Here is a 23,458-nt window from a genome sequence, read left to right on the forward strand (position 1 = left end):
GATTGGCGGAGGAGGACTATAAAGGAGGAGAGAGACGGCATGCACCAGGAACATCTAAGAGGAACATCTAAGAGGAACACCTGTGCAGCCCCCGAGAGAGCCGGCCGGCGGTGTATCGCTCCCCTGTGGAAGTGGGGAAAGTGGCCAGGGGGAACCGCCCTTCCACAGAGGTGGAAGGACCAGCAGCCAACCCGGGGACGGCCGAGCAGACGAAAGAACAGCGCAGGGTCCTGTGTCGTTCCTCCACGAAGAGGGGGAGCAACAACTATGTGCATCTATGGTCTTTCCACTTTTGTGTAATGTTTCGTTAGTAGTGCTATCAAGCCTGCAGCTATGGAATTTTTGTATATGGGTAGATAATATTTTGAATGTAATGTAAGGCTAAATATGTAGATTAATCCTCTTCTTTTTTATTATTATTTTTAAAGCCATTGTTCTGTTTTTCTTTTTCTTAAGATTTATTTATTTGAAAGTCAGAGTTACACAGAGAGAGAAGGAGAGGCAGAGAGAGAGAGAGAGGTCTCCATCTGCTGGTTCACTCTCCAATTGGCTGCCACAGCCAGAGCTATGCCAATCCGAAGCCAGGATCCAGGAGCTTCTTCCAGGTCTCACACAGTGGGTGCAGGGGCCCAAGGACTTGGGCCATCCTCCACTGCCTTCCCATGCCACAGCAGAGAGCTGAATGGGAAGAGGAGCAACCGGACAGAATCCAGGACTAGAACTGGCGCCCATATGGGATGCCCACACTTCAAGCCAGGGTGTTAACCCACTGCGCGACAGCGCCGGCCCCAAGATTAATCCTCTTCTAAAAGTGACTGAAGTAAGACAATGGTATCAAAGTTTGGGGATCCAGCAGGCATGCAAGTAACTTTACAGGTCAATGAGGCATGACCTGCTCAAAAAAGCCTACTTCCTAAACTGAAAGAGTTAAATGGAGAAATGTGGCAACATAGGTAGAGAGGTAGGAGGTGAACTGGCCAGGCAAGCTAGGATAGACACAAGAGCTCCAGAGTGAATACTTATATGGTATAGATTGGGAGTGGGAACTGAGAAAAGTTACCTGTTCAGTAAGCTGGCCAAAATTGGCATGTACCTCTCTTTTCGTCTTGTATTGTACATCTTAGTGTAGGTCTACTTAAGCATTCTTACTTCACAATATGTTTCAGAATAACAATGTTTTTCTCTACTTCTATGAAATTTTAGTGGCCCTCTATACATTTATTGTAGATACATGAGCACTCTGAAATTGGAGTTACTATTAACTAATGTTGATTATAATGCAACAATTACTATAGTATTGAGATAACCTGATTTCACAATACAAAGGTTAGTCTGTATCTACTTAATAAAAATATAGTTTATAAGCCCAACATATCAAATAATTTGTGTCTGAGAACAGTAATGTGGATAGGATTATTATACTATTTCTAGTTCAAAAATATTTTCTTGACCCTTGGATTCTTCAACTATTACAACTCTATTTCATTTTTACAGAGAAACATTTACAGTGATTTGTCTATATATCTTGTCACTTTGCAGTTTCAATCACAAAAGACTGCATGTTATATTTCTCAGCCTTATTTTCTATCCCTTCATATTTCTGTATCCTCCAGTTACCTCTAATATAAGCCCCATTAGATGTCCCATTTTTTAAGAAGATGGCATCCATTTTTGTTGCACTGAATTATATTTTTTATAATGACAAAGTCTACATAATCTAAAATTTACCATTTTAACCACTTTTAAGTGTATACTCAGCAGCATTAAATATATTCAACTTGTGGTACACCACCACCTATATCCAGAATTTTTAAAAATCTAAACTTTGTATTCATTCAATAATAATCCAACTGTTGAAATCTTTACTTAATATATGCTAAACTGATCTTCTGTATATAAAGAGAATTGAAAATGAATCTTGATGTGAATGGAAGGGGGGAGGGAGAGGGAAAGGGGAGGGTTGCAGGTGGGAGAGAAGTTATGGGGGGGGGAGCCATTGTAATCCATAAGCTGTACTTTGGAAATTTATATTCATTAAATAAAAGTTAAAAAAATAATAATCCAATAGTCTCCCTCCCCAAGGCCTTAGTAACTTCTATTCTACTTCTTATCTCTATGAGTCTAATCATCTAATCACCTCAAGTATGTGAAATTATACAATATAGTCCTTTGTGTCTTGTTATTTCACCTAGCAATGTGCCCTCATGTGTCATCCATGTTGTAGCATGTGCCAGAATTTCATTTTATTTAAAGACTTAAGATCAATACACTATATATATATATATATATATATATATCTGATATTTTGTTTTCCTGATCATCTGTTAATGGGAATATAAATTGTTTCCATATAGGCCATTGCATTTCATTTTTATTTTTTTACATTGCAGCAGAAAATGTGGTCCATATGATTTAAGTTATGTGTTTTCTTAAGTTTATTTGGCCCAGAAATATCATTATTTTGAATTAAGATTGAATGGGGGAAATAGAGGATGGATAGGAATTTCAAGGGAGACTTTTAATTTTCTTTGAGTTAAAAGAATTTTCTTATTAAGACATATTAATTATATTTGAATAATAAAGTATAACTTTGCTTTACATTGGGAGATATTTTTCCTTTCTCTCTAATCAATATCTCAATTACCCATAAGCTTGTATTTGAGTTTAACTGAGTTTGAGCAGGCCCTTCTTGTCTAATTTCTTAATGTCTCCTCTTTTGGAAAATGAATAACAGTCAAATTAGAAGGCTATGATACTATCTTATTACAATGAAGGTTTCAACAAATACAGGTTGATCTTCTGGGGCTCTGCTTATCTGAACAAATCAATTATGGATATCAAATCAAAAGAGGACTAACCAGAGGCCAAGGGCTTATAGTATGGAAACACACTGGGTTCCTAGTGAATGGAAAACCACAGTAACTATATTTCCCAAAATATGGTAGATCCATTATAAGGAATTCCATCAGCTGAAAAATGAAATGAAAGGAAAAGAAATGAAATGAAAAAGAATAAAATATATAATGGAGAGTTCAAAAATAGAATTACCTCAATGTTACCTCTTTCTTACAGAAGAATTCCAATAAATACATAATAAAGGAATGAGGAAAATACAAAATTATTCTGTGCAAAATAATAATAGCTGGACAAGGTCCACTGATAAATATAAAATATATGACCAAACTTCATCCAGGTTGTAACATCTGACTAGATCTTTTATTTTTTTATTTTTATTAATATAAAGAGAACAGATTTCATGTATTTCATAAGTACAAATCTAAGAAGATAACCATACTTCACTTCCTCTGTATCTCTGTCCTTCAGTCCTCTTATTTCCTTCCTTCCATTTTTTCTTTAATTTTTTAAAAAAATACAATTTCAATCCATTCCATAGTTGCAGGCTTAATGCACTACTAGTAAACCAAAATATTAAACAAGTAAAAAGTGGAAAGACCATAGTTGCACAGGAGTTTCAATAAGGGCTTGGATCAAATTCCTATATAATTTTTGTATTCTATATTAGTTACCACATATCAGAGAAAATGTATAATATTTGTCTCTTTGGGATAGGATTATTTTACTAAGCATACTGGTCTCCAGTTACATTCATTTTTTTTTGCAAAAGATAGGATTTTATCTTTTTTATGGCTGAGTAGTATTCCATAGTGTATACATTTCACATTTATTGTATCCAGTCATCAGTTGATGAACATGTTGATTGAGTCTATATCTCAGCTATTGTGAATTGAGTACAAAACTTAATTTTGATTTTATATATAGGGGACAAAAATTCTGCAGAGGGGGTGGAGTGGGAGAATGTTAATGAGTATAAAACTTAATTTTGATTTAATGGCTATTGTGAATTGAGATGCAATAAACATGGGGTAGAAATAACTCACATGGTGATTTCTTATCATTTGGGATGGCTGAGTCAAAATGGAGGTCTGTTTCCAAATTTCTGAGAAATCTCCATGCTTTCCTCTATAATGGTTATTCTAGTTTATATTTCTATCAATAGTGAATTAGGGTAGCTTTTTCCCCACATCCTCATCAGTATTTATTATTTTTTTATTTTTGGATGATAGTCATTCTCACTGGGGTGAGGTGAATCCTCATAGTGGTTTTGATTTGCATTTCCCTGAAGATTAGTGATCCTAAGCATTTTTTCATGTGTCTGTTGGCCATTTGTATTTCATCCTTTGAAAATCACTTGTTAACTTTATTTGCCCATTTCTTAACTGGATTGTTTGTTTTGTTCTTGTTGAGATTTTAATCCTGGATATTAATCCTTTATCAGTTGTATGGTTGACAAATATTTTCTCCCATTCTGTTGGTTTCCTCCTCGCTTTGCTGGGTGTTTCCTTTGCAGTGCAGAAGCTTCTTAGCTTGATGTAATCCTCTTTGTCAATTTTGCTTTTACTGCCTTGACTTCTGGGGTCTTTTCCAAAGAAGTCTTTACCTCTGCCAATGTCTTGCAGAGTTTCCCTGATGTTTTGCCTCTAATAAGTTGATAATATTAGGTCATAGATTTAGATCCTTGATCCATTTTGAGTTTATTTTTGTATGTGGTATAATGTAGGGGATATTTATCAAAGATTAGTTGGTTGTAAATGGATGGATTAATTTCTAGTTTCTATTCTGTTCTGCCAGTTTATATATCTGTTTTTGTGCCAGTATCAAGCTGTTTTGATGATAATTGCCCTGTTGTATGTCTTTAAATCTGGTACTGTGATGGCTCCAACTTTGTTTTTGTTGTATGATTGTTTTAGCTATTAAGAGTCACTTGTGATTCCATATGAATTTTAACATTACTTTTTTCTGGATCTGAGAAGAATGTCATTGGTATTTTTATTGGGAACACATAGAGTCTGTAAATTGTATAAAATGGACATTTTGATATTAATTCTTCCAATCACGAACATGGAAGTTTTTCCTATTTTTTGTCTTCTATTTAATGTTTTGTAATTTTCATTTTACAGATCTTTCACATCCCTGGTTAAATTTATTCCAAGGTATTTATTTATTTATTTATTTATTTTGCTATCATTGTGTCTACAAAGGCTTCTGATTTTTGTGTGTTGATTTTATATCCTGCAACTTTATCAAACTCTCTTATGGGTTCAAATCATCTCTTAACGGAGTCTTTTGGTTGCTCTCTATATAGGATCATGTCATGTGCAAATAGGGATAATTTAACGTCCTCCTTTCCAATTTGTATCCTTTTGATTTCTTTTTCTTACTTAATGGCTTTGCCTAAAACTTATATTGAATAGCAATGGTGAATGTGAGCATAATTTTCTTATTCAAAATCTTAGTGGAAATGCTTCCAAATTTTCCCCATTCAATATGATGCTTGGTGTGGGTCTGCCATATACTGCCATGATGGGATTGAGGAATGTTCCTTGTATACCCAATTTGCTTAATACTTTTATTAGTGTTTTCTCATGAAAGGGTGTTGCATCATGTCAGATGATTTCTCTGCATCTAGTCAGATTATCATATTCTTTTATTGTTCAGTTTGTTAATATGATGTATCACATTTGTTGATTTTGATTTTCAGATGTTGAGCCATCCCTGCATACTAAGGATAAATCCTGTTGGTTTGGATGAATGATCTTTCTGATGTATTGTTGGATGATTAGCTAATATTTGTTGAGGACTTTTGCATCTATGTTCATCAGGGATATTGGTCTATAGTTCTCTTTCTTTTTTGTATCTTTCTAGTTTTGGAATTAAGGTGATGTTGGCTTCATAGAAGAGTTTGGGAGTACACCTTTTGCTTCAGTGGTTTTATCACTAGTGAGAAATTTCTAATTGCTATAATTTCATTGTGAATAGCTTTCAACTTCACTAACTCATCTAAAACAGCAGTCCATCATTTGCAATGATCTTTTACTTATTTATTACAAGTACAGCATAAGAAACAATGTGGAAAGAGGAAAAGGTAACTAGATTCAGATTCAGAATTTAGAACCAGTTACTAAACTGCATGGCTTTAACTGGAGCATTTTAAATAGCAAGACCATCTTCCCACATCTTTAAGAGTTGGATTGAGCCATTTTCTGACCTCTGTAGGCCTGAAATGTCTTTTCTTACTAAATATAGTATTTATTCATTCTTCTTATTCTTTTTTTAAATTAGAAAAACAACTCATAGCACAATATGTGTAATGTCATTCCAATTTTTTTAAAAACTCTAATTCTTAACTTACATTACTTCAATATTTACAATATGTTTTTGAAAAAAGAAACATGGAACTATTGGAAGGAGCTATTTTAAGGACTTGGAATAAAGATTATACACTGACTGGTAATGTGGTCATTCCATCATTTATTCCCTCTGTTTCAATCATTACTAGCATTGCATTTTAAAATTCAACAAAATACATGACACAATCCATTACTTGAAAACAGTTTATTTCTTTCAGAAGTTGTGCATTTTCTCAAAGATATGTCATTCTGATAATATTTTCATGCAAATTTGTTGTACATAAAATGATTATCTTAATACAAATGGATACTCTGGGGATAGGATTCCAGTGGTTTATGAGATAGTTTATTTTAACTTGCCTCTTTGAATTTAATATTTCTAAATTATTGCTGGTCAAATAGCATCTAGCCAATTCATAAATTTCTAACACTTGATCCAGATAAACATCTTTCCAAGAACTTTTATTCAGAAACAGGTTTGGAAAGGTTTTTGTTTCTCTTATAAAAATTTCTGCTGTCATAGTACTAGAGATACTTTTGTTTTAGGGTGACAGTGATACATATCTGCTTAAATAAGTTAGCATTCCAAACTCATACTGACATTTGATTGGAATAACAAGTTCATATGTAGTGTGAACTGACCCAAACAATTCCACTAAAGTTCATGAAAAATACAAGATATTTTGTTATGTGTGTTTACTCCTAAAATGGAATAGTCTTTGGTTGCTGTCCCTTGTTCTAAAATCTAATCTTCTTCAAGTTTATGTGGTGAATATTAAAAACAACAGATGCATAGAATCAAAACATAGGTAAAGAGAAGGAAATAAAGCTGTTTATTATTCATGTAGATATTACTGTAACTTTTTCTAAAAGCTATTTTAATGGAAATTGTATAGTATAAATATAATTCGTTTTACCTGACTTACAAGGCCATTCATGTTCAGACCCTTGCAGTTCTTCAGCCTGTAGTCTTTCTTTCCCCATTTCTTATTCCATCTCAACCAAACTGATGTAATTACTTTATATCTGACTTTTTTGAATATGCTTTTATGCCTCTGAGACTACCTGCTATCTCCTCTGCCTAGTGTGTTCTTGTTTTCTTCCTCACCTGGCAAATGCCTCCTATTCACCTCACAATGTCAGCGTCAGTACTTCTTCATTCTTCTACTTTTTTATTCCAGCATTTACCAGAACTTTCACACACTAAAGTCTGATATAGATTCTGGGCCTGGATGCTTCCAATTAGATGAAATATACCAAGCAGTTATAAATAAGTTTAGAGTTATATTAAGTGGAAGCATAGGGTGTTATAAGGAGGCACAAGTAATCCAAACTGGTATAGGCAGCAAGACACCGTGAATGTCGTGCTGTGCCACCAAGAACACCCTTCAGGACTAAGAGAGTCACTTACTCATCTTCTGAGATTTTTGACAACTAATGGTAATGCATGAGACCATTTTGGGTAATTAAAATTTCCCTTGACCAAAGGGAACTACCTCAAACCAAATTTATACTTTTGTCCCAGGGATAGTTCAATATGGGATTGGAGAATGCAAAGACCCAACCCATTTGCATGAAGGTATGACTATTACAGCTTTCTGTATGATTATCTAAGGCTTCTGATAAAATGGCATCACAGTACAACTTCTACCCAGTTCTGCTTCCCTCATACCTTTTCAGATATTGATCCCAAGAACGTTACTAATAAACCTCTGCATACATATTTTCTTGTCAGAGTTTGTTTACCTGGGAACCTGACCTAAGACAGAAAAGAAGGGTTTAAGGGAGAAATTAACATCTGGGGTATCAGTAAAAAGATATATTGTAGATAACCAAGTGAGGGAAGTGGGAAAAATTCTATATGGAGTGAACAGATTGCATAAATTCCCAGGAGAAAGATGGAAAGCCTATTTTATTTTGTTTGCTTATTTGACCATGAAAAGGCAATTAAATTAGAGTATGAGGTGAATAGCAAAAAGACATGAGGCTATATATTACAGAAAAATCTGAGTCATAAAAGACAACCTTGTAAGTCAAGTGTAACTCATAGTAACTTTAAGACTTGATTTCACTATTAGGTAGAATTTGGTACATCTTTGCATTTCTCATATAAAACCACTTCAAAAAGTTGGTAGAAAAAATAGAATTAAAACATCAGTTCATTTTGTTGCAAAAAATAAAATAATATAGTTATTTTTATAATATAAATTTTCTATGAACTTTTGAAAGACTCCTTATATAGAATCTAAATACTAACAAAGAAATTAATAAGAAAGCAGATTTTGCTCAATGTGGTATAAAGCCAGAGATCTTTTCATCATATAATGCCCAGCACAATAAATATATTATATATATATATATAATTTATGATAGTTTGAAGATATGCCCACCTATTTATTGATATTTCTCCCATCTGTATGTAAAGCTAATTTCTCCCCTCTTGAATATGGGCTAGAAGTGACACCTTGATAGAAAATTGTGAGGCCGGTGCCGCGGCTCAATAGGCTAATCCTCCGCCTGCAGCACCGGCACACTGGATTCTAGTCCCAGTCAGGGTGCCAGATTCTGTCCCAGTTGCCCCTCTTCCAGGCCAGCTCTCTGCTGTGGCCCGGGAGGGCAGTGAAGGATGGCCCAAGTGCTTGGGCCCCACACCCGTATAGGAGACCAGGAGAAGCACTTGGCTCCTGGCTTCGGATTAGCGTGGTGTGCAGGCCGCAGTGGCCATTGGAGGGTGAACCAACGGTAAAGGAAGACTTTTCTCTCTGTCTCTCTCACTGTCCACTCTGCCTGTCAAAAAAGAAAAAAAAAAAAAAAAGAAAGAAAATTGTGGAAACTTTCCATGTGGCTTTAGAGGCTGAGATACATAGCTTCTAGGTGGCAATCCAGCTAGTGAGCCCACTGTGCCACTGTCAACTTGCCTGTCCCATAAGCCATCTTGGGAACACAACCTGCAGTCTTACTCAAGCTTTCAGTTGATTCTGTGATTCTTCCTAGTCTGCACTTCTCCACTGCTGGGTTTCAACTCTTGCAGGTGATGCTCCAGACCCTGTTGAGAAGTAATAAGCTACTCATTGTGTATCTTCTGAATTATTCACCTATGGAAACCAAGGTAATTAATGATTTTCTAAACATTAACTTTTGGGATGATTTGTTTCACATTGATAACTAATGTACCTTTTCAAGTCCCTCTAGTCATTCAAAGGACTGAGGTTTGTCTCTATTCTGTTTTGGATCTAATAATTACTCCACCGCCCCACTCTTTGAAGACACATTCATTCTTGAAAAAGGAATATTTCAGTAACCATCTTTCTTTGCCTAGACTTTTACAGCTAGTGAGTGGCTGTACTATAATTGAAACTGGATAAACGCTTATGCTGTACATTGTCTCATATGCATGGTTACAGAAGTGCCATTCAGCTACTTTAATCAAAGGAATGACTATTTCTATTCAACCATATTCTGAATATGATAAAGGTGATATCACACAAACACAAAAGAAACAAGATATGCAGTATTAAAGAGTAAGTATAACCTTGAATCTAGTTTTAAATATTTCTGATATGCAAAAGTACTTTCAAAAGTTCATGGATGGCCGGTGCCGCGGCTCACTAGGCTAATCCTCCGCCTGCGGCGCTGGAACCCCAGGTTCTTGTCCCGGTCGGGGCGCCGGATTCTGTCCCGGTTGCCCCTCTTCCAGGCCAGCTATATGCTGTGGCCAGGGAGTGCAGTGGAGGATGGCCCAAGTGCTTGGGCCCTGCACCCCAATGGGAGACCAGGATAAGCACCTGGCTCCTGCCATCGGATCAGTGCGGTATGCCGGCCACAGTGCGCCAGCTGCGGTGGCCATTGGAGGGTGAACCAAGGGCAAAGGAAGACCTTTCTCTCTGTCTCTCTCTCTCACTGTCCACTCTGCCTGTCAAAAAAAAAAAGTTCATGGAAAATTGAATTAAGATGAGTTTATTTTAGTACAAAAACTTTGAAATTTATAAATAGCTTTTTTTCATAATTTGCACTTTCCATGAATGTTCTGAAGACCTGGCACATATATGGATTTGAAAATAGTTTGCACCAAAATAAACTAATCTTTTAATTCCACTTTTTCTTAAACTTTGTGAAACCCTCTCATGTGTTTAGTGTCTTTAAAACTAAACAAAATTTCCAAAATCTACTAGTAAACAAGGTTGTGGTTAGAAAAAGCTTTCCTTACCTTTATTTTTTTTCCTTTTATGTTTCCTAAAATATGAGGAGAACTTGTAAATTCTTTTTAGGTAATCTCTGCTGTGGTAAGGAAATAAAGGAGCAGTACTGCCTATGTGACTGACCTAGCAAGGAAAATAGGCAGAGAAGACACCTTTTTAATGACATAAGTGTCTGTAATATGATTTTCTGTGTGTATGTTGTCTATCTGAACTGCCAAACACCTTTATTAATTCTGTCTCCAACTCATTACAGCAACAAGCCTCTGTCCATTAGAAATATTCCATTGACTTTTGGATGAAGCTATATTCAGATTAAACCAATTCAGTATTTTCCCTCTCTAACATGAAGTAATATTTGGAAGACTATGAGCATAATAATAAAAATACAACCAAACACCTAACTGAACGAAAGAAGAAGAGGTGCTAATTTATCTTTTCTTTTTTTGAGTCAATATGAATGAGTATACTTCAAGAGGTTTTTCGAAAATGGAATTAAAATAAGATTTCATTTTGGTGCAAAAATTTTTGAAATCAATATATATGAAGGGGTCTTCAGAAAGTTAATGGAAAATAAATATGAGATGACTGTACATGTGGTTCACTGATTTTTTTCATCATAGCACAGTTTTTGGTTTCCCATTTCTATGAACTTTTTAGAAGTACCTGCATATGCTTTTCTTGTTACTGTTACCAGAATTGAAAATGAAACCAAGTAATACTGTGGCAACCAAGGAGGAATTCTGTTAGATGATATCCTATAGTTTTATGAGGTTTTTTAAAAAATACTATATTAATGTAAAGAGAACAGATTTCATGTATTTCATAGGTACAATGCTAAGAAAGGTGCCATACTTTCCTCCCTCTGTCTTTCCCTCCCTCAATCCCTTCCTTCCTTCATCTCTTGAATTTTTGCAAAAACATAGTTTCAGTCTTCTTTATAATCACTGGCTTACTGGACCACCAACATAATATTCAAAAAGTAAATAATGGAAAGACCACAATTACATAATATAAATAGATCTAAAACAACAGTCAGACCACATGATACCCATTTCATTCCTATACATTTTTTGTGTATTCTCTGTTACTACTACATATCAGAGAAAATATATGCTATTTGTCATTTTGGTACTGGTTTATTTCACTAGACATAATGGTTTTCAGTTCCATCCATTCTGTCCCATTAATGTAAAAGACAGGATTTCATTCTTTCTTATGGCTGAGTTGTATTCCACAGTGTATTTTCTTTATCCATTTATCAATTGGTTAATGGACATCTGGGTTGATATTTTAGCTATTGAAAACTGAGCTGCATTAAACATGGGGGTACAAATAACTCTTTCATATGCTAAGTTACCCAAACAAAGTGAAATCAGCATATGAAATCTGCATGAGAATTTAAACCCATCTAAAAACAACAAAGGTGGCCCTGGTCTCATTTGAGGCAAAGAGCTATGACTAAGAATTCTGCATATCCAGAATATTCAAAGATCTGCCTATTCACTGACATACTAAATCAACAACCTACCCACAATCAGGGAAATGCAAAGGAAATGTATCTCTACCTTTACAAGATTGGATTCACAGCAAAAAAAAAAAAAAAAATATATATATATATATATATATATATATTCCCACATATAGTGTTTTGTTGTCGTTGTTGTTTTGTTTCTGTGTTGAGAAGCAGAAATATAAAAAGACTGAGAGACAGAGACAGGAAAAAAGAGCTGCCATTCTGTTGGATCATTCCTTAAATGCCTGCAAGGGCTAAGGCCTGGCTGTTGAAGTAGACAGGCATACAGGTTAAAATCGATTAGGTTTGTGGGCTGGAAGACCACACATTCACCATGCCCCTGTGTGATCTCACGCCCTACCTAATACCTTCACCACGCCCCTGTGTGACCTCTTCCCCTACCTGGCCACACCTGGGTGCCCACCAGCCAATCAGGTTAATTAACCACTCCCCTTTGGAAGTGGGTTAAAAGTCTGTCCCCTTCTCTTCTTCCCTAGCCTCTTGCCAGGAGGGGCCTTGCTATAGCCCTGCGCCTCCAGGGCACATGGCCTTCGGGCCACATGCCCTAGGCTTCCTGGCCTAGATGCTCCTCCACATGGCTGGTTCCTGGTGCTCAGTACGAACACAGATTTACCTTTCTCTCTCACTCTGCTATGTATCTTTCACACTGAATAAAAGCTTAAAATGTACCATACTGCCTCGTTTATCTGTGCCGGTATTTAGAATTCTTCTCTAAATATTAGGCAAGAACCCTCTCAGGCTTATTAATATTGGGTATTTATTAATAAGCATATGCTGAAATCGTATGGCACCCCAAATTCTGGTAGCATATGTGGCACCCCAGAGAGCACTTCTGGGGAACTCTAAAGGACCACATTTTAGTAGGTCATCTCTGATTTCACTGTGACCAAAGCAGGGATCCAGGAAGACAATGCAGGCCTCCCAAATGGGTGGGCAAGAATCAATCACTTGAGCCATCACCACTGGTTCCCAGAGTCTGCATTTGCAGGAAGTTGGGGTCAGGAGCCCAAGCCAGGACTTGAACCCAGATGCTCCAGTGAGGAATGCTGGTGTCTCTTCATAACAGGTTTAATGATCATATTTAGATGAACTATACAGCTCAAGAATCCCAAACTAAGAAATTAATACAAAGTAATTCCTGAACCAGTACACACTTTCAGATAACCAGCAAGATGAAAAAATGTAAAACTGTCATCTTGTCATCTAAGTAATGCTTTCCCAGTGCAGGCTACATGGAAAAGGGAAGTAATCCAACCTAAAGAAGATTCTCCAGAAACAAATAAATAAACAAAACACAGGGATTGTCTCTAGAAAAAAATAAATTGAAATCTTTAGGAGGCTATGAATAAAATTTTAATTTCTAGATGTATGAAAAAAACTGATAGATGCCAAAGGAACAAGCAAATGTGCCAAAAAAGATAATAGAATATTTAAAACCGAATGTTTTATATTTGTTGAAATTAAGCATTTTGTGAAAGATTTAAATAGCAACTAGATACAGTAATTTGTGAATTAGCAAAAAAGAAATCAGAATATTACACAGATGAAGAAAAAAATACAAATACCTGTAAAAGAGTTGTCATTGTTTTGAGCTAAAATATATATTGTGGTAAGAACCTCTATACAGGGCCGGCACCACGGCTCAATAGGCTAATCCTCTGCCTGCGGCACTGGCACCCCGGGTTCTAGTCCTGGTTGGGGTGCCAGATTCTGTCCAGGTTGCTCCTCTTCCAGTCCAGCTCTCTGCTGTGGCCCGGGAGGGCATTGGAGGATGGCCCAAGTGCTTAGGCCCTCTACCCGCATGGGAGACCAGGAAGAAGCACCTGGCTCCTGGCTTTGGATAGGTGCAGCGTGGTGGCCGCAACGCACCAGCCTTAGCAGCTACTTGGGGGGTGAACCACCGGTAAAAGGAAGACCTTTCTCTCTGTCTCTCTCTCTCTCTCACTGTCTAACTCTGCCTGTCTCAAAAAAAAAAAAAAAAAAAAAAAAAAAAGAGAGAGAACCTCTATGCAACAGAAAGGATTTGTTAAAGCTGACTACATCTAGTAAATATAATTGATAGCACAGTTTTTATTACAGGGCACTCAGTTTAGCCCCACTTACCACCTTGCAATGGAGCATGGAAGAAAGGTCCTCCAGCCAATGTGTTAGGCAATTAAGTGAAACACAGAATGACTAAGCATAAATATTTTTGGGTCTGTCTTCAAAGAATTTACTAGAAGTTTATTAAGATACAATGATAGTCCTAGTTAAAAATATGCAGTAAATGTTGTGTACCTGACTAAAGTCTGAAATTTGAATAATGATGGCTAGAAACCCAGAGATTAATCTGCTTTAGTATATCAACATTCATAAACAAGGGCTATTCTGTTGCAGGTGAGAGAAGTTATTAAAAATAAACTCCACATTAAATAAAGAATATCAGTATTTAAAGGAGAAACATGAATCATAAACAAAAAGGTAAAAAGCAAACACCTTTTTTAAAAAAAATGATTTATTTGAAAGGCAGAGTTACAGAGAGGCAGAGAGAGAGAGAGAGAGAGAGAGAGAGAGTTCTTCAATCTGTTGGTTCACCCCCCAAATAGCCTCAACATTGGGATCTGCAGTCCGAAGCCAGGAGCCAGGAGTTTCTTTGGGTCTCCCATGCAGGTACAAGAGATCAAGGACTTGGGCCATCTTCCACTGCTTTCCTAGGCCATAGCTGAAAGCTGGATCAGAAGCAGAGCAGCTGGGATTCGAACCAGCACTCGTAAAGGATTCCGGCACTGTAGGCAGTGGCTTTACCTGCTACACAACAGCACCGGCCCCAAGCCTTTAACTATATTTGTCCCGATATAGTTCTAATTTCATGTTGAACCAGAGTTCAAGGTTAATACTACATTGGAGACTTATCACTGTGTTAGCATTTTATATTAGTAAATTATATTTATGTACTAAATTTATATAATTTATTCTTATCCTGCTTATTATACTTATATCAATCAGTATGATATGATTTTATTATTTGTTTCTGAGTTAAAAATAAATAAACTGAAAAACTAGTTATTTAGTGGACATAAAATAAAAAGTACAAGTTTACTTCTAAGAGAAGAGAGACTGTTCAGGTAATCTTATTATACCTGCCCCACAATTTTAACCTATGACCTTGATTTCATAAAACATATCACTTGAAAACCTTAAGAATAGCATAAGGATTTTTCTATCAAATGCATTTCTCTGTAAAAATATTAAGCCTTTCACAAAATGAAAATCACCAGGGACTTAGCTACTGACTATTATAGTATTTCTTATTCAAACAATTGATTATTTCGTATGTTTAAGAGTAAATATCTTCAAGTTGTTCCTCATGATCTCATTAAGACTATGAAGAAAACCATGATATAAATTAAAGTGAATAGCTGCACTTCACAAAGAATGGCAGAGCTAAACTCATCATATGACTCATCTCCAAAGTATTTTTGCTTGCCCTGTTAATATCATGTACTTCTGTCAAACTTAGAGATGTTTTATATGGCCTTATGGAAACATAAGGTAAATAAGTATAATATTTGCAAAATCTATGTGCCATCTTCTTTCCTCCTAGAATTCTCTATTTTACTATTTTATATAAAAAAAAAACTCTGACATTTCTCAGTGTTTCAAAGTCATTGAAAGTGAGAGAATTTTGAATGCCATCTGTTGCTTCAAATCTGCAGTTTTTCTATAAGGGTGGTCCTCATATATTTTCATAGTTTCATATGGCTGGTTTTCAAAATTGCAAACTCTTCCAGGTCACAGATTTTGCAAGTGGATTGAAGCACAATACTTATGTACTTCTGCTCATAATAATATCAATATCTAAGGTTTCCATATGGAGAATTATGTGTGCATTCTTAACTGACATGATGCACCAAAATTTAAAAACTCAATATAAACTCTAGCATTACTTTTACTGTTTTCCATTGTAGCCATTCACCTTCACAACTTAGATGTATGCAAAAGGAAAAAAAGTATAAAATAATAAACCTCTTTGTCAAATTACCTTTAAAAGATAATTATCTGTATCTCCAAAATTATATTTAAAATTTACAAAATCATCATGGGTTTGACTTCATTGAGCATTTGGGATAGGGGATTTTATATTTAGATGGAATAGTGGATGAAATAATAAAATCCCAAATAAAATGAGAAAGTAGAAAATGGCTTCATTGTCAGAATCATGTCAAGTAGCACTGATATAGTTTATCTTCTTAGCTGTCTCCAAATATTATCCTCAAACTGCCTCCTGGGCATCTCAGTCCCTCCATGTAGGACTGAAAATAGCTTTCAGCAACAAACATATATTATCAGCTTTATCCACAATTTCAAACCCCTGTTCATGGGATTTGTTGAAGCTCTCAGTCTTCAGTAAATGATACTATTGAATTTTTTTATTTGATTTATGGTATTGTGATTATTATCCTTTACAGATCAGGAAATTAAGTCTCTAAAATACAAATTTGCTTGTCTGCAGTGATAGTGCTTATAAATGAGTAGCATGATCCAAAAAAGAAAATCCAAGAAATGGGCATTTAGGTTGTAGTCTTTGTTCTTCTGTTGTAGGACTTGGAGCAAGTCATTCATTCTTTCTGGTTATTTTCTGAATGTCTGTGAAATGAATGTCTGGACTTTTTAAGTCTCTTGTATGGTTCATTGAAACCCTAAAATTTTAAGAACACTCTTCAAGAGTAATATGAATAGTGAAAAACTCAGTCATCTGAAAATGAAGCTACTCAGGATAGAATGAAAGAGAGAAGCATTTGGATCTTGTAAGAGCCCTTTATTTTCATGCCTGATATTTTGCAAGTTGCCTCAGTTTCAGTCAACCTTATACCTTCAAATCACACTGATTTAAATAAAATATAGATTGGTTTCATACAGTATGATATGTGTAAAAGGATTTTAAGGAAGAAAGCAACAGCAAAAATATGTTCATAGCAAAATCAGTTAAATATAAAATAAAATATAAATATTTCATTATATGTGTACATGTGTAATATACACATACACAACACATCTTGCATGTATCCTGCTATGTTCAAGATTCATTAGTTTATCCAGCAATGAAGACATACATATGGAAAACAAATTATTTTGGTGATTTTCCAAATATGTTTTTGTTTTCTTGTTTTGAAATAGCCAATTCTAGATGCTAAAATTCATATGGAAACACAAGATACCCCAAATAGCTAAAGTGTTCTTATATAACAAAAAGCCAGAGGCATCACAATACCTCCTTTCAAGATATACTTCATGGCAGTTATAATAAAAACAGCCTGATACTGGCACAAAAATAGACTTGTAAACCACTTGAACAGAACAGAAACTCCAGAAATCAATCCATACATCTACTATCAACTTATCTTTGACAAAGAAGCTAAAATCAAGCCCTGGAGCAAGGACATTCTCTTTAACAAATGGTCTAGAAAAACTAGATCTCCACATCCAGAAGTATGAAACTAGACCCATACCCTACACCTTAAACAAAAATCCACTCAAAATGTATCAAAGACTTAAATCTACCACCTGATACCATCAAATTACTAGAGAACATTAGGGAAACTCTGCAAGACATTGGCATAGGCAAAGACTTCTTGGAAAAGACCCCAGAAGCACAATCAATCAAAGCCAAAATTGACAAATGGGATTGCATCAAGCTAAGTAGCCTCTGCACTGCAAATGAAACACTCAGCAAAGAGAATAGGCAGATGATAGAATGGGAGAAAATATTTGCAAACTATGCAACTAATAAAGGGTTAACATCCAGAATCAATAAAGAACTCAAGAAATTCAACAATAAAAAACAAACAGTTCAGTTAAGAAGTTGGCAAAGGACTTGAACAGAAATTTTTCAAGAGAGGAAATTCAAATGTCCAACAGACAGTAGAGAAATTGCTCAGAATTACTAGCCATCAGGGAAATGCAAATCAAAACCATGATGCGGTTTTACCTCTCTCCAGTTAGAATAGCTCTCATACAGAAATCAACAAACAACAAAAGCTGGTGAGAATGTGGGGAAAAGGTACCCTAATCTACTGTTGGTGGAAATGTAAACTGGTACAGCCACTGTGGAAGACAGTATGGAGATACCTCAGAAATCTGAATATAGACTTACCATATGATCCAGCCATCGCACTCCTGGTAATTTACCCAAACCAAAATAAATAATATATTAAAGAGTTATCTGTACCTCCATGTTCATTGCAGCACAATTTACAATAGCTAAGATATGGAATCAGTCCAGATGTCTATCAACTATTGACTGGATAAAGAAATTATGGTGTAGATAGATAGATAGATAGATAGATAAAGAAATTATGATACAAACACACACACACACTATGGAGTACTACTAAGCTATAAAACAATGAAATCCTGTCTTTTGCAACAAGATGGACACAACTAGAGACCATTATACTTGGTGAAATAAGCTAGTCCCAAAAAACAGATATATTTTCCCTAATTCAAAATAACTAATAGATTACCTGAAATATAATGTATTAGAGTAAAATAGATATTTTGAGATTAGATAATTATTTACAGACCTTGTCTCTTCCATTCAGGAACAGTGTTTTTCTTTTTCTCCTCATACTATTTTTGAACTATTTTACTGAGTGCAGGATTAACAATACAAATATTAAGTAAACTGAAAATAGATCTTTGTAAAATTTAAGAGTGGGAACATGAGAGGGAGGAGGAGGAAAGGTTGGAGCATGGGTGGGAAGGAGGGTGGGGGGGAGTGTCACTATGTTCCTATATCTGTTTATATGAAATACATGAAACTTGTATAATTTAAATGAAATTAAAAAAATAAATAGCCAATTCTATATAACACTAAGTAAGGTATATTCATCTCATTATAAGGAACTATGTTCACAAGCCTTGGAGAATGGCAGTAAGCTAGTGTATTGAGAAACCCAGATCCAATAAATGGACAAGGAAAAACCATATCAAAAATTTTCTTTTTTTTATTATTTTTGACAGGCAGAGTTACAGAGAGAGACAGAGAGAAAGGTATTCCTTTTCCATTGGTTCACCCCACAGTGGCCACTGCGGCCGGCACACCGCGCTGATCTGAAGCCAGGAGCCAGGTGCTTCCTCCTGGTCTCCCATGCGGGTGCAGGGCCCAAGCAGTTGGACCATCCTCCACTGCCTTCCTGGGCCACAGCAGAGAGCTGAACTGGAAGAGGAGCAACGGGGACAGAACCCGGCGCCCCAACCGGGTCTAGAACCTGGGGTACCAGCGCCGCAGGCAGAGGATTAGCCAAGTGAGCTGTGACGCCAGCCAAAAATTTTCTAACTCTAGAAATAGAAAACAGTAGTCTAAAAAAGACTAAAAAATTTTTCTAATATTCAAACTTCTTACATTCCTTGTACAAACTGGTATTGCTATTTAAATTATTTTGATACATTTTTGAAGTGCTCTCCTAATGGAGTATTTTTCCATTTACTATCATAATTGACCACCATATCTAGTTAAATACTGAAGCATTCTTTTAGGAATCTTCTGTCAGATTGACATTCTCTTTTTTTTTTTTTCACATCTTCTTTCCTTTTATTGAAAAAAATTTTAGAAAAATGGCAGTTAATAAAGGGCACAAACAAATCAACAGGGATACACTAGTGGAAAACACAGACAATATAAAACTAAAAATGCCATTGGCTTCTTTAATTGGTTAAGAGCACAAAATGTAACAGGCGAAGGTCTGTTTTAAACAAATTAAAAAGCTGTGTTTTTTCTTTTTAAATTCTCCCCAAGTCAGAGATACACACACACCCACAAAAATGGTGTGTGAAGGAAAGCTGTCATACACAAGAAGTTGTATCCTGAATTCTCAGGCAAACAGCTGTTGAAATAGAAATTAACATAAAGTCAGCAAGAGGTTAGCAATTTTTAAAAACTGGGTCTTCAAACGCTGCATGGCACAAAGCTATACTATGTAAGTACTGCTAGGTACAAAGGGAAAAGTCTGCACGGCTTTTAGCAAAAATGCTTTTCCAGAAAAGCAAATAAAATACAACCAGCAGACCAAAGAGGCTACAGCTAGACATCAGAGCTACAACTTCTCATATCTGTGCTAGAAAATGCTATTTATCCAGAATGGACTAAAATTTCAGGACAAAACAGGGACATTTCTAACATTCTTACTTTACCCATTTTAAGTTCTGTTTCTTCCCCTCACCCACTTGGTAATTCAGCATGAGCCAACAGAAATTGGGCTGCTTTTACAACTGGTTATTTTATTTTTCTTTCTGTGGCAAGACTGTCATGGAGCCTGGATATTTCGGGTTCATACACATCCATGACCAGCATTCCACTGTGGTCAAAAAATTTAGCAATGGACTTGGTGAACTCAGCTTCTCGCTGCTGCTTTGTTCTTCCATTGATGAAAGTCAGCTTCAGGGTATATTTGTCATCGAACCTTTTGAGACTGGAGGACAGCTGCCAAATATCATCAGGATCCATTCCTGTAGGATCTTTCCTGTGGGCCACGAGAAAGATGCTCTTCTCCTTATATGAGGTATAAATGGTGAGAATCCCCATCATCACAAAATAGGATATGACGCATAAAGCCAAAACAGGCTTGGAGTCTGGAAAAGGGTGCATGCAATCCCAGATCAAAGCCACTATGGCAAAGAAACAGGAGATGGTACAGATGGTGAGGCGGCCGTCAATGAAACCAAAATTCTCCACATACTTGTATTTTTCCAGAAGTACCTTTTTGGCAGAATCATCCAGAGAGTTTTTCACAGCTGATCCATCCCACTTATCAATTTTTACAGGCTTATCATCAATCTTCCACTTATCCAATAAGCCACTGCGGCTACTGCTTGTCCCGCTGCTGGGGCCACCGCAAGCTCCACCACCACCTCTGCCGCCACCGCTTCTCCTGCCCTGTGCAGCCGCCGCCGCCATCTTGTCTCGACATTCTCTTTATAAAAGCATTAAGTGCTTTTTGTTGTTGTTGGTAGTGGTGGCGTTTCTTTATTTCCTAGAAAGGGTATTATGGTATTGAATATATTTTATCAAATGTGAAAGTTTAAACTAATGTTACCTAAGCCATGTTCAGAGTTTATTTCCTTAGTATATTTCTCTGAATCTATCAAAAATGTTTCTTTTGCTCAATTTAGAATAGTTTTGAATAAAATGTATACTGTAAGATTATATTGTATTAATACTCTCCAAAGAAAAAACCTATAGGATGTGTGTGTATGTGTGTGTGTGTTTGTGTGTGTGTGTAAGGGGATTTCTTGTAAGGAATTGGTTCACATGGTTGTGAAGATTGGAAAGTCTGAAATTTGTAGAGTAGCCCAGTAAGCTGGAAACCCAGGCAGGATTTCTATATTATAATATTGAATCAGAATTCCTCATGCAGGAAACTTCCTTTTTTGGTCTGCAGGCTTTCTTTCTTTTTTTTTTTTTAAAAAGAAAATTGCCATATTTTATTAATAGATGTAAATCAAGATTTGAATGAATAGAAAAGCAGCATGATCTTGGTTGGAAACATACAAATTCAAAAATGTGTCAATTCCCCAAGGTGTATTTAACCTAATTCCAGATTACAGGTACATTTAATCTAATTCTAGATAGAATAGTAACAGATTTCTTCCTTTAAGAATTGGTAAAATTAAAAAAAAATATATGAGGATACTTAAAAAGTTTGTGGGAAATGGAAAAGATAAGTTCATTTGGGTGCAAGGAAATTTTAAAAATCCATGCATAATTTTTTCATAACACACAATTGAAAAAAGATTTTATTTAGTTATTTGAGAGGCAGAGTTACAGAAAGAGAAAGGGAGATACAGAGAGATCTTCCTGGTTCACTCCCCAAATGGACAGGATGACAGGAGCTAGACCAGTCCGAACCAGGAACCAAGAGCTTCTTCCAGGTCTCCCATATGGCTGCAGAGGCACAAGCACCGGGACCATTCTCCTTGGCTTTCCCATGCCATAGCAGACAGCTGGATCAGAAGAGGAGCAGTTGGAACATGAACCAGTGCTCATATGGGATTCTGTCACCTCAGGTGGAGGCTTAGCCTACTGGGCCAAAACACCGGCCCCTTTCATTCTTTCTTTTTCTTTTTTTTAGATTATGTATTTATTTATTTGAAAGGCAAAGTTAGAGAGAGGCGGGGAGAGCTTCCATTTGCTCACTGGTTCACTCCCCAAATTTCCACAACAGCTTGGGCTGAGTTTGGCTGAAGCCAGGAGCCAGGATCTCTATCCAGGTCTCCGGAGCAGGTGCAGGAGCCCAAGCATTTGAGCCATCTCCCACTGCTTTCCCAGGTCATTAGTGTAGAGTAGGATCAGACGTGGAGCATCCAAGACATAAACTGGTACCCATATAGGATGCTGTCATGACAGGCAGCAGCTTAACCCATTATTCCTTGAAGCCGACCACCATAACACACAGTTCCCACAAACCTTTTGAGAAATCCTTCTGAGAACAGAGGAGACTAGCCCTCCAGAATTCAGGATTGGCTCAAAAGCTCCTGTAATCAGATATATATATATAACAGATACATAACTTCTGCTCAACATCTGGGCTCATGCACCTGGGAAAGCAGCAGGAGGTGACCTAAGAAATTGGGTTCCTGTCACCCATAGGAGAGCCCTGAATGGAGTTCTGGGCTCCTGTCTTCACCCTGGCCCAAAACTAACATTTGGGGAGTCAACTGATGGGTGTTACAAATCGGAAAGCTAGAAGAATTCACCCACCAGGTGTTCCTGAATGTTAATTTTACTTTACACTATTCTTACTATCCCTTGAAATTTCTTTTCTTTCTTTTTTTTTTTTTTTTTTTTTGACAGGCAGAGTGGACAGTGAGAGAGAGAGACAGAGAGAAAGGTCTTCCTTTGCCGTTGGTTCACCCTCCAATGGCCGCCGCGGCCAGCGCGCGGCGGCCAGCGCACTGCGCTGATCCGATGGCAGGAGCCAGGAGCCAGGTGCTTTTCCTGGTCTCCCATGGGGTGCAGGGCCCAAGCACCTGGGCCATCCTCCACTGCACTCTCTGGCCACAGCAGAGAGCTGGCCTGGAAGAGGGGCAACCGGGACAGAATCTGGCGCCCCAACCAGGACTAGAACCCGGTGTGCCGGCGCCGCTAGGTGGAGGATTAGCCTAGTGAGTCGCGGCGCCGGCCACCCTTGAAATTTCTGTTGTATGCATGCTGCATTACTCAACCAGTTGATCACCTTCATGAAGAACAAAATTTGGCTCAAGAACTGATATCTATACTTCCTCTGGTAAATGCTGATTAAATGTAGTGGGAGCTTATGAATATTCCTTTGATGAAAGCAACCAGGAGTCAGAATTTCAGGGGAAAAGATAACCGAAAATATCCTTTATCTTTAAGGTTGATTTTCTATGTTAACCCCATTCTTCTTGTTTATTTTTACAGTATTAACATGATGCTGTCTACTTGCTTAAGAATAAAGTGATTAAGAGAAGCATGAGATCATGTAGTAGATTTACCACTTAACCTGTCTATACTTGAG

General features: G+C 36.7%; 2 protein-coding genes across 8 annotated transcripts in view; one reads left to right on the forward strand and one right to left on the reverse strand.

Annotated features, from left to right (window-relative positions):
* LOC149128838 (synaptobrevin homolog YKT6-like) overlaps window positions 1-23,458 on the forward strand; it is a 145,175-nt gene that overhangs the window by 50,930 nt on the left and 70,787 nt on the right. For 4 of the 7 annotated variants that reach the window (XM_089318808.1, XM_089318812.1, XM_089318813.1 and 1 more), the window contains one exon: window positions 9,241-9,318. The exons of the other annotated variants lie outside the window; for them this stretch is intronic. The gene's annotated coding sequence lies outside the window, so the exon portion shown is untranslated. The remainder of the gene's footprint in view (window positions 1-9,240; window positions 9,319-23,458) is intronic. 7 annotated transcript variants of the gene reach the window in all.
* Window positions 19,487-20,899, reverse strand: LOC100339691 (signal peptidase complex subunit 2). Its single transcript, XM_089318805.1, has one exon. The coding sequence runs from the start codon at window positions 20,875-20,877 to the stop codon at window positions 20,197-20,199; it is 681 nt and encodes a 226-aa protein (XP_089174931.1). The 5' UTR covers window positions 20,878-20,899; the 3' UTR covers window positions 19,487-20,196.

The sequence above is a fragment of the Oryctolagus cuniculus genome, chromosome 1 (assembly GCF_051225735.1).
Source record: "Oryctolagus cuniculus isolate XC-2025 breed Fujian yellow rabbit chromosome 1, ASM5122573v1, whole genome shotgun sequence".
Lineage (NCBI taxonomy): Eukaryota > Metazoa > Chordata > Mammalia > Lagomorpha > Leporidae > Oryctolagus > Oryctolagus cuniculus.